At 48.6% G+C, this 11,356-nt stretch overlaps 1 protein-coding gene across 1 annotated transcript in view; it reads left to right on the top strand.

Moving 5' to 3' along the window:
• Nucleotides 1-1,362: 1,362 nt before the first annotated feature.
• The window catches only part of FA2H (fatty acid 2-hydroxylase), a 97,207-nt gene continuing 87,213 nt past the window's right edge, over nucleotides 1,363-11,356 (top strand). The window contains exon 1 of the mRNA XM_074222836.1: nucleotides 1,363-1,629. Coding sequence (XP_074078937.1) covers nucleotides 1,363-1,629 — 267 coding nt within the window. The remainder of the gene's footprint in view (nucleotides 1,630-11,356) is intronic.

Genomic DNA, 11,356 nt, shown 5'->3' with positions numbered 1-11,356 from the left:
TGATGACTTCATTATTAGTATGTATGTACACACACACACACACACACACACACACAGAATTTCAAGGTTTGAAAAGTGCTAAGCATGTGTGATCTCATTTGGTCCTCACAGCAAACCTTCCAGATAAGCTACAGATGCCGCTGTGGGAGCTGAAGTAACTTGGCCGAATTTCCAGTAGGGTAACATTTGAACTCCAGTCTTCCCGACTGATAATCGTCCACTGCATTCCAACTTGTGCACCTAACTGCCAGGCACCAGCTCAGTCCGGGCCCAGACAGAGCGCGGGGCGGGAGAGAATGAGGCGGCCTGCGCTCGGGCCTGGGCTCTGGCCTAGCCTCGTGGCCTCATTTATTTGTAGCGGTACAACGATGTAACCCTATGCGGAATAGCTCCTTCGTGGGGGTCCTTGCGAGGGCCTTGCTAATGGGACAGGTGATTAGAGCTGGAAAATACGGCAAAGAAGTGGGCGTCAGCCGCAGCCCTGGGTGCGGCTACCTGGACGGGAAAAGGAAAGAGGGGTCTTGGGGCTCCCCGGGGCGGCGGCAGCTCCCATCATGGGAGCCGGATGTGGCCGGGGTTGTGTCCGCCTTGAGGGCTCGGAGGAACGGCTCCCCACGGACCAGGCCCATCTCCAGAATGGCGGGCACCGAGGCGCCCCGGCGGACCCGGCTGCCTTGCCGTGCCCACTCAGGCGCCCCGGCGGACCCGGCTGCCTTGCCGCGCCCACTCGCCGCTGCTTCTGTTTCCTTGCCTCTCTTCCAGACTCAGGGGAGCCCCGGCCCCCCGAGGCCCGCCCCGGCCCCCCGCCGGCGCCCCTCCTGCCCGCTCGCGGGCCGCACCTGTGGGGCAGAGCGGGCACGGAGGGCCGGGCGTCGGGCGGGCTCTCCCGCGTGGAAGCTCCGGGGCCCGGCCGGCGCGGCCTGGGGCTGCATGCCGGGCCGGGCGCTCCTTGTCCCGCGCCCCCGGAGGCAGGGCCGGCCCTCGCCTCTCTCCGAGTCCGGCTCCGGACTGTCCGCGCCGCGCCCCGGGCCCGGCCGCCCGCCCCGCCGCCGCCCTCCCAGCGCCCGGGGCCCCGCCGCCCGCACCTGAGCCGCTCGTCACCCTCCGGGGACCAGGGCGGCCCCGCCCGCACAGGCCCCGCCCCGTCTCCCGGCCTCCCACCAATCGGAAGGCGGACCCCGGGGGCCGGCTCCTCGGGCCGCGCGCGGCGGCCAATGGGAGCGCGGCCGCGGGCGGCATGCAAATGAGCAGGTGTGCTGGGGGCGGCGGGCGGCGGGCGCGGGCCCGGCCCCGGGCCAGAGGTTGTAAGCGGAGCGGCGGCGGCGCCCGAGCAGACGGCCCGCTCCTGCCCGCTCCGCGCCCATGGCCTCCTCCGCCCCGCCGCCGCTCTTCACGGCCGCCGAGGTGCAGCGGCGCTGCGCGGCCGGAGCCTGCTGGGTCCGGCGCGGCGCCCGCCTCTACGACCTCACGGGCTTCGTGCCGCACCACCCGGGCGGACAGCACCTGCTGCGGGCGCGCGCGGGCCGCGACGTGGGCGCCGACCTGGACGGGCCGCCGCACCGGCACTCGGACACGGCGCGCCGCTGGCTGGAGCAGTACTACGTGGGCGAGCTGCGCGACCCCGGGCAGGTAGGTGCCCGCCGGCCCCGCCGCGCCCCTGCCCGCGCCCGTGCCCGCCGGCCGTGCCCGCCGCGCCCCCGGGCCCTGCCCGCGCCCCCTGCCCGCCGGCCCCGCCGCGCCCCCGGGCCCTGCCCGCGCCCCTTCCCGCCGGCCCCGCCGCCCCCTGCCCCCGGGCCCTGCCCGCGCCCCCTAGCCACCGGCCCCGCCGCGCCCCTGCCCGCGCCCCCTGCCCGCGCCCCTGCCCGCCGCGCCCCCCCCTGCCCGCGCCCTTGCCCGCCGTCTCCTGCCCGCCGCCCGTGCCCGCCGCCCCGTGCCCGCCGCCGCCCCCTGCCCGCGCCCGTGCCCGCCGCCCCGTGCCCGCCGCCCCCTGCCCGCCGCGCCCCCTGCAGCCTCTGCACTCGGCCGTGCCCCGCCGGCCGCTGCCCTCCCCGGGGGCCCCCACGCCAGCCCCTCCCGCCGCCCCCCGCCGCCCTCCCCCTGGCTCCCCCGGCTGTGCCCCCGCCGCGCCCCGGCTCCCCTGCCCTCTCCTGCCCCGCCCCCCTCATCCCTCTGCCCCCTCCTACGGCATGGCCAGCCCACCCGTGCCCCAGCAGGCCCCCCGTGACTTCCCCCCACCCCACTATTCGACCGTTCTCTGAGCTCCTCTGTCCGTCTCAAAACAAATTTCTCTATTGTTCCCCAGATTAACAACGTGCCCGCTTTCTCCAGGGCCTTTCACCCATCTTCATCCCAGCCCTCCAAGCCTCTCCTTCCTCTCTGTAGAAAAGCAACTCCCCTCTCGCGCCTCCCCCCAACGCTTTCTCTCCGTCTGACTGCCCCACATCCTTTCTTCTCTGGATAATTCCTCCTTCCGATGTCTTCTGTATTTCTAGTCCTAAGACATGATGTGATACCCATATCTGCCACCGCCACCTTGCCGCCTTCCCTCTATCACGCACCCATCACACCCACCAAAAATAAGTGATTCAGCCCTCGGTGCTGTCTTGGCCCCTTATCCCTGCGACCCCTCAGTCTGGACTCTTCCCCAAACTTGCTCTCCTTGCCCTGCTTGGAGTTTCTGGTAGATAATCCCTGCTATTTCCTTATCTCCTTTAAATCCTGCCTCCACAGACATTAGAAGAGTATATTTCTGCTTGTCCACTCTAGCAAAAAAATGAGGCCGCCTGGGACCCCCGGGAAACTTGCCTGGAAAGTAAAGTCTAACTAGCTAACTTTCTGATGTATAGAAAGACCCTAGACTCGGCAAGTCTCTGTGACCATAAGTTAACACTTCTTGAGCCTCAGGTTCCTTATTTAGAAAATGGGAATAATGAGGTCTATGTTCTATATCCCTGAATTGACTTTTCAAGGAAAAGGGTTTTTTGGGTTTTTTTTGTTACATTCTATAAAAAGAGTTATATAAACATGAGCTGCTTTTATTATCCCACTGCTTGGAGTTTTATACCTGCTGCAACAAATGCTTTAAAATCTTTGGGGCTTAACTGAGGATAACTTCTGCCCCTGGTCACACACACCTCATAGGGTCAGAGGCTAGGTCTCTATAAAGACTCTCTTAACTAACTCTGAGAAGATTTCCAGCGGATGGGGGCAGCTAGGTGGCACAGTGGATAGAGCACTGGCCCTGGAGTCAGGAGGACCTGAGTTCAAATCTGACCTCAGACACCCAATAATTACCTAGCTGTGTGGCCTTGGGCAAGCCACTTAACCCCATTGCCTTGCAAAAACAGTGGATGTAGAGGAATTGTTTGATAATTGGATCAGGTTGAAGAGGCAATCTGCCAAAAAGTTAGTATCTAACCTCCAAAGTTAAGGATTCTTGTTTTGACTACTATACCATAAGTTCCTTCAAAGCAGATTCTTCTTATTACATCTCTGAGAACTATGGCAACGTATTGCCAAAGTATGTACTCAATTAGTACAAAGTTTGGACTGAATGAGCAAATTGTATGTGGATTTCCTCTGTATGCCAGTTCAAAAGTATGTTCTGGTGCTTCCAGCACCATGAGAGAGGGCTAAGTAGAAAGATTTCCTTTTTCTTTCCCTTTTCTTTGTGTATTGAGAGAGGGGGGAGTAGAGGCAGGAGGCTCATGACTGTCATTCAGGTGAGCTATCATGTCTCACAGTCCCTCCTTCAGTTCTCAAGCTCTACAGGAGGCGGTGTCCTTGGTCCTGAGCACCTGAGCATTCTTTTGGAACCCCTCTCAGCTAACAGTCCCCATGTAAAAACCCATCTTCTCTCACTCCTCCCCTCTTCACAAATTATATAGGAAAAAAATGAATAAAGTCTACACCCCTGTCTTGGATGAATGACTTTAGTCATGCTGAAAAGCTGTTATTGTCATTCTCTGCAGTTCGGCTCCAGGGTAGAGGTGAGAGTTTGACTGAGAACTTGAACCTTTCCCCATTCCCCAAATATAAACATGGCCGATGTTAACCCTGGAAGAGATAAGACCGCTGATAGATAACTTGTTTCTCCACATTCCTGTAACCTGTTGTCTTAAATTTTTTAAAGCTTTTTATTATAAACTTAAGTTTTGCTGGAGAGATAAAAACAGCTTTTTTTTATAAAGTAGGGGATCCTCACACTCTTCCTGTATTATAACTTAACCTTGACCACTCTCCTAGACCTAAACAACTACCACAAATACTAATAAAGAAATAATCTAAGAAATAAAACTTCAAATGAAACCCAAATGTAAAACTCAGTTTATTATTATTATCAATACTTGTATATATATATATATATATATATATATATATATATACACATATATACATATATCTTAACAAAATAAGAAAAACATTTGCTGCATCCCCTTCATCTTTACTCAAAAAGATGGATTTCCATTCTTTAAAAATGGTTAGGGCCAAAGTTTGGGCACTTTTCTTATTCTGCAGACCTCTCTTTACATTTCTTCATATAGGTTTTTCCTTCTAGTCTTCATAGTTGTCATTTTTATGGTGCCATGATCATCAATCAATTACATAGGACATTCTAAAAGTCTTCATGCAATTTTAAGCTATTATAATTTAAACTGTGTTGGGGCAGCTAGGTGCTGCAGTGGATAGAGCACTGGCCTTGGAGTCAGGAGTACCTGAGTTCAAATCCGACCTCAGACACTTAATAATTACCTAGCCATGTGGCCTTGGGCAAGCCACTTAACCACATTGCCTTGCAAAAAACCTAAAAAAAAAAAATTTAAACTGTGGTGTCTCAAAAATCTTTATAGTTTGGCAGTTTGCATAGACTTTTGAGACACCAGAGTTTAAGTTTAACAGCTTAAAACTTCACAGAGATTTTTAGAGTCCCATTAATTAATATTGTATTTCCCAACCATCTCACAAACCTTGGGAATATTGGTTGTTTCTAATCTTTAAAAAAAGTTTTGTTTAACCACAGCACTCATAATAATCCCAAATAACATGACACAGAACAAATCATTTCCCTCCAAAAGTACCATCCTTCCTCTCCAAATTGCTCAATATTAACATACATATATATATATATGTACATATATACATATATATATATGTTGTTAAAATGGGACGATTTATTTGCTCTGTGTGCTTTTTCCATACATTCATCTGGGTACTTATAAAGCTTTGCTGACCTTGTTTTTGTGTCTTGTGTATGTCATTTCTGTTCATTATTCTTCATTGGCTGACTTTGATTTTCATTACTTATTAAAAGTCTTTCCATGTCACCTGTCATTTTTACTCAATTTCTTATCATCCTCCAGTCTGTCCTTGACCTAGGGAGGCACACCTAGCTCAGAGCCTGGTTCCCAAGAAGGTGTATTTATTTGCCCTTGGGTTTAAAACCTTCAAGTACATTTGAGTAGCTTTAAATGGAAAGCTCAGAAAGACATTGCACCAAGAGAGAGGGCTAAGTAGTTTATCAGGGATATACCTAAGAAATTTTTTATTTGGTTTTACAAGCATTATCTCATTTAAATCTCATCACAACCCTGAAGTAGATTGGAAAACTACCCATCTATATAACTCTTCAATCAGAGAGGTTTTTTTTTATTCTTATTTATCTAAGGCAGTGGGGTTAAGTGACTTGCCCAAGGTCACACAGGTAATTATTAGGTGTCTGAGGTCAAATTTGAATTCAGGTCCTCCTGACTCCAGGGCCAGTCTTCTATCCACTTCACCACCCAGCTGCCCCTCAGAGAGGTTGTTTTTGAGAGCTTTAACCAATCAGCAAGCATCCTGAACCATCCACTCTGTACTGAGCCTGGAGAATACAAAGATAAAAGTAAAATAACCCTTGCCCTCATGGAGCTTACTTTACAATAGACATGGGCATAATGCAGAATATATATGAAATGAATACAAGATAGTTTGAGGAGAGAGGGTAGAAATCAAGAAAGACTTCCAGTAGATGACCCCTAAACTAAGTCATGAAGGACACCTGGGTTTCCAAGAGAATTAAGTGAAGAGGGATGGAGAACATTCAATTTAAAAGCCTCCGAGAAGGCAGGTGGAGCCCTGGGTAAGAGCAACAGCAGATAGACCAGTATGACTGGACTGCAGTTTTGGAGAGGCTCTCTGTCTTTGTCTTTCTGTTTCTCTCTGTCTCCGTTTGTCTCTTTCTCTTTGTCTAACTGTTTCTCTATGTCATCTCTTTCTGTCACTCTCTATGTCTCTAACTCTCTAACCCTTCCATCGTCTCTGTGCGCCTGTCTCTCATCTCTGTTTTTCTCTCAGTGTGTGTGAATGTGTTTCTTTGACTGTGTCTGTCTTATGTCTCTCACTTTCTGTCTCTCTGGGTCTCTGTGTTTGTCTTTTTGTCTCTGTCTTTCTATCTTTCTCTCTCTGTCTCTCTCCCTCTCTTTATCTCTATCTCTCTTTTTGTGTATCTCTCTGTGTTTGTCTCTATGTGTCTGTCTTGGTCTCTCTTGTCCATCTCTTCTTCAGTGTGTGTGTGTGTGTGTGTGTGTGTGTCTGACTTTATCTGTCTCTCTGTGTCTCTTTCTCTTTGTGTTTGTATGTCCATCTCTGTCTCTCTCCTCTATCTCTTTTTCTGTCACTGTGTGTATGTGTCTCTCAGACTGTGTGTATCTGTCTGTCTCTGTCTCTATCTCTCTCTTTGTGTTTGTCTGTGTGTCAATCTCTGTCTCTCTTATCTCTTTTTTCTATTTCATTTGTGTGTATGTGTCTTTCTGACTCTTTCTTCCTATGTCTCTCTATCTCTCTCTCTTTGTGTTTGTCTCTGTGTGTCTATCTCTGTCTCTCTTGTCTATCTCTTTTTCTGTCTCAATGTGTGTGTGTGTCTCTGACTCTGTGTCTGTCTCTCTGCCCCTCTTCTCTCCTCTTTCTCTCTCCCTCTCCCTCTTCACTATTCATCTCTCTCTCTCTTCCTCTCCTCCATCAGGATTCTCCTAAAAGAAACACAGTTAACTAAGCAAGCTTAACATTTCAAGGGACAGAGAGCAAGGTTTTGTTTAGGTATTTCAAGAAGAGTGGCCCTCTCTATTCCCATTTCTTATTCCTGGGGGAGCAAAACTGGGACCTGCTTTTGAAATCAATAGACTGGCAGCTACATAGTTCCTCCAGTCAGGGCAATGGGAAGTGAAGATTGCTCAAAATGACGGGGACTGTGAAGAGGAATAGAGAGGACAGTTGTCCAGGGGGAGGGGAGAGGCTTCAATCAAGTCTTGTTATTTTAGGCTGCAGCTCAGCTAATGAACAGGATCCAGTATCTCAAAGATTCCTTTCTCATAAGATTCCCCAGACTAAACTCACTTATCTTAGAATTTGGGGGTCTTGGGGTAGAGATGGGAGTGTCTGTGGTCCATGTGGGAAGGGTCAATGCTATCTACACCTTCCTGAAATCCCCCCTTCCATCATCCATTTTGTCCCACCCCCACTTTGCCCACACACAAGGAACAAGTCAGACAAGTTTGAGCCAAGAAGTTATGGGGTAGCTAGACAAGTTCTGTTCTAATACTAGTTAAGGAAAGACTGAAACTGTGCCTGTTCTATTGGCAGTGAAATTGCTGACCAGAGATTTCTATGACATTCTAGTTACATCTGCCCCCCTCCCCAACATCCTGATAGGGAATTGGACTGCTACTTCAGGCTTTGAATAAAGTTGAAGGAATTGGAATTCTTAGTCTTGGAAGAAAAAACTACAGAGGGGTTGATGGAGGGTAGTTCTGTCCAAGTTGGTGGCCTTCTATCCTCCAGTGAAGATCAAACCAAAAGAAATGGGCTTAAGCTAAAGTCTAAGGTTCAGCCTTGAGGAACAAATCAGAAGGAATAGATTATCATTCTACCTTGAATTCATCTATAGTGAGCTTTAAATTATACTTTCACAAATTCCTTTTAGTTTTAGGATTCTGGTTGAATGCTTTGTAGGGTGATCTGTCTTGCCATACCTAAACCATCACCTCCAGCCTTATCACAGATATCATGGCCCTCCAGCCTCAACCTTTTCCTTCCAATGGCAAACCTTCTGAATCTTCCTCATGAATTAGTCTTCATGCTCAAGAGGATTTTCATGTTTAAGTGACCTCCTTGGATTTATGAGCCTGAGCCTGTCATCCGTGATGCATACAAAGTTTAACTTACAGGTCCCTGTCCCTCTTCCCCTCTTCTCAATCGGCCTAGATCTTTGGCTATCCCTCACAGCCACCCATGCATAAGTTATGTACTTGAAGGGACTATGAATGTACGATAATGGGGTTAAGTGACTTGCCCAAGATCACACAGCTAGGTAATTATTAAATGTTTGAGACTGGATTTGAACTCAGGTCCTCCTGACTCCAGGGCCAGTGCACCAGCTAGCTGCCCCTTAATTTAACCTTAGAATGACTTCCCAAAGGAGAGCTTCTGTCTCTTGGGTCCCTCTCTGGAGAGGTTTGTACTCTAAATGTCTATTCCCTTTTGCATATTTTTACACTGAATCCGTGATTTTTTTTCCCCTCATCTGTGTGGAGAGTTACAGTTGAGGTGACTTATTCTACCTGTCAGTATCTGTCCTGACTCTTAAACCTTTAAAGAGCTGCCTAAGACATGGAAAGTTAAGTTTCTTGCTCAGGGCCACTTTACCAGTATGTATCTGAGGTGAAAACAGGTCTTCCTGACTTTCAGGCTGGCTCTCTATCCACTATGACATTCCGTCTTTCTTGGTACTAAATGCAAAAAAAGTTACAGAATCACAGAATGTTAGAGCTGAAAGCAATCTTAGCCATCATCACTTCCCTCCCCATTGTTTTATAGAAGAAGAAACTGAGGCATGTCAATAGAGTGACTCAGTCATTGTTGCTCCCTCTTTTCTGTTTCTTCCTTTCCTCAGTATCCCAGTTTAGAGAACAGTACCTCACCTTTTCTGACTGCCTAGAGACCCCCTGACCAGCTCAAGTCATGGACCTTTTATGAGATTTCAAAGTCACACCTACTTATGGGAAAGGTGAGACTGGTTATCATAGCACGTATGGAGCTAAGAAAGATCCTTCCTGAAATAATGCTCTTGACTCAGATCTAAGTGTCTAATTCTGGCCTATCTGAAGCCACGGAGATGCCTAGTAGCCGATAAGACTCACCCCCGCTCCTCTGCTTTCAAGCCCAGTGCTCTTTATGGCACACAATACTTCAGTCCAGAGCATGTCTGTCCACAGTCCAACTCCTAGAGCAAAGCAGGAAGATCGAGGTTTTACACCCTCCCTCCATGATTCAAGGTTTAATCCTCACTGCCACTGGATTTCACCTAACATGAAATCTTTCATGTTGCCCTATCTCTGCAGTGGGGAAGAATCTGAAATTTAATGGTCGATCCTTCAAAGTTTTCTAATTGAAACCATATATTGTCATGGAAACAGTATACATTCCTTTAATAAGAATTTCTGAAGAATCTCCCACAGGGCATTAGAGACAGTGCTAGATTCATAGTCAGCAAGACATGAGTTTTAATCTTACCTCATCTTACCTCAGTTACTACTAGGAATGTGACCTGGAGATCCTGAACAATCATTCATGTTCTCGTCACCTGTTTCCTCATCTGAAAATTGGGGATATTAACTGCACCTCCCCTACCAAGTTGTGAGGATCAAATGGGATACCATGGATAAAGTGCTTTTCAAACCTCAGAGCACCATAGAAATGCTGGCTGTTTGATTTTTAGAACTATGTGCCCATCACTGTGCTGGGAAGACAAAAACAAGAACCAAAACAGAGGCTGGGATTCAGTCAGAGGACTGGCATTTAAATCCCCACTGCCAAACATTGATTAACAGGGGGACTTTAGAGTGAATGGATTCTTTCTGGGCCTCTGTTTCATGTGTAAAATGAGGGGGTTAGGGTATGTGTCTGCATCTGTGTGCCAGACACAGAGGAGAGAGGATGATGATGTTTGTCCTTCATCAGGGAGGTGATGCCATGACAAGCACATGAATTGGATTTGAACGAGGGTGGGGCTGTGCTACATCACCAGTCTCACTTTCTCCTCCAGAGCCATTTGGATCTAGATATGAATCAGGATGACTGGAGATGGCCCAGAAGGCCCTGGCAAAAAGTTAAGTGACTTGCACAAGGTCATATAACTAATAAGTATCAAATGTCTAAGGCTGGATTTAAACTCCTGTCCTCCAAGACCAGTACTCTGTCCACTGCACTACCTAGATGCCCCTTGAGAGAAGAGAGAGAGACAGAAACAGAGACAGACAGACAGAGAGAGAAGAGAGACAAAGAGGAGAAACAGAAACAGAGAGAAAGAAACAGATGGGAGAGAAAGAGATAGAGAAAAAAGAGACAGATAAAGAGGAGAGAGACAGAAACAGAGACATAAAAGGAGAGAAAGAGACAGAGAAGAGGGACAGAGAAAAATGAAGTACTATTTATGTTCACTTTAAATTTGAGCAACTCACCAAAGCAAGGTTTTGAGCATAGGTCTAGAAATGTAATTGTACGTGTGTGTGTGTGTGTGTGTGTGTGTGTGTGTGTGAGAGAGAGAGAGAGACAGAGAGACAGAGAGACAGAGAGACAGAGAGAAAGACAGAGAGAGAGAGACAGAGAGACAGAGAGACAGAGAGACAGAGAGAAAGACAGAGAGAAAGACAGAGAGAGATAGAGAGAGAGAGAGAGAGAGAGAGAGAGACAGAGAGAGATGAGAAGCAGCCAGGCCTAGTGAATAAATGAATAAGCATTTAAGAAATGCTTCAGATGTGTGAAGCATTGTGCTAATTGCTGGGCAGGCGTAGAGCAAAGGAAGATGGCCATTGCTCTCAAGAAGCTCAGATTCTAAGGGGACAGACCACAGAGAGTAGGGAAGGTTTTGGCTGCACATCAGATGGAAAAGTGCCTTGGGCCATTGTGTTCAGTGGCAAAGCATACTAACTGGATCCAGAGTCGGGCAGACATGCTGACACATCCTCTTCATATCTCAGGGCTCCCAGGAAACTCCTTAAGACAAAGGCCCTTAACCTGTGGATAGATTTCAGGAGTTCTGTGAACTTGGAAGAGGAAAAGTTATTGCCTTTATTTTAACCTTTGGTTTGCCTGGCAATCCTGTGTATTTAATATATTTAAAAACATGATTTTGAGGAGTCTATAAGCTATATATCACTAAAAGGTACACAGCACACAAAAATGGTTAAGAATCCCTGCTTTAAGGGGTCAGCTAGGTAACTCAGTGGATAGAGTACCAGCCCTGGAGTGAGGAGGACCTGAGTTCAAATCTGGTCTCAGTCACTTGATAATTTGCCTAGCTGTGTGACCTTGGGCAAGTCAC

The sequence above is a fragment of the Macrotis lagotis genome, chromosome 1, assembly GCF_037893015.1.
Source record: "Macrotis lagotis isolate mMagLag1 chromosome 1, bilby.v1.9.chrom.fasta, whole genome shotgun sequence".
Classification (NCBI taxonomy): Eukaryota; Metazoa; Chordata; class Mammalia; order Peramelemorphia; family Peramelidae; genus Macrotis; species Macrotis lagotis.
The sequence above is the reverse complement of the archived record's forward strand: the minus strand, read 5'-3'. Positions and strand labels throughout refer to the sequence as shown.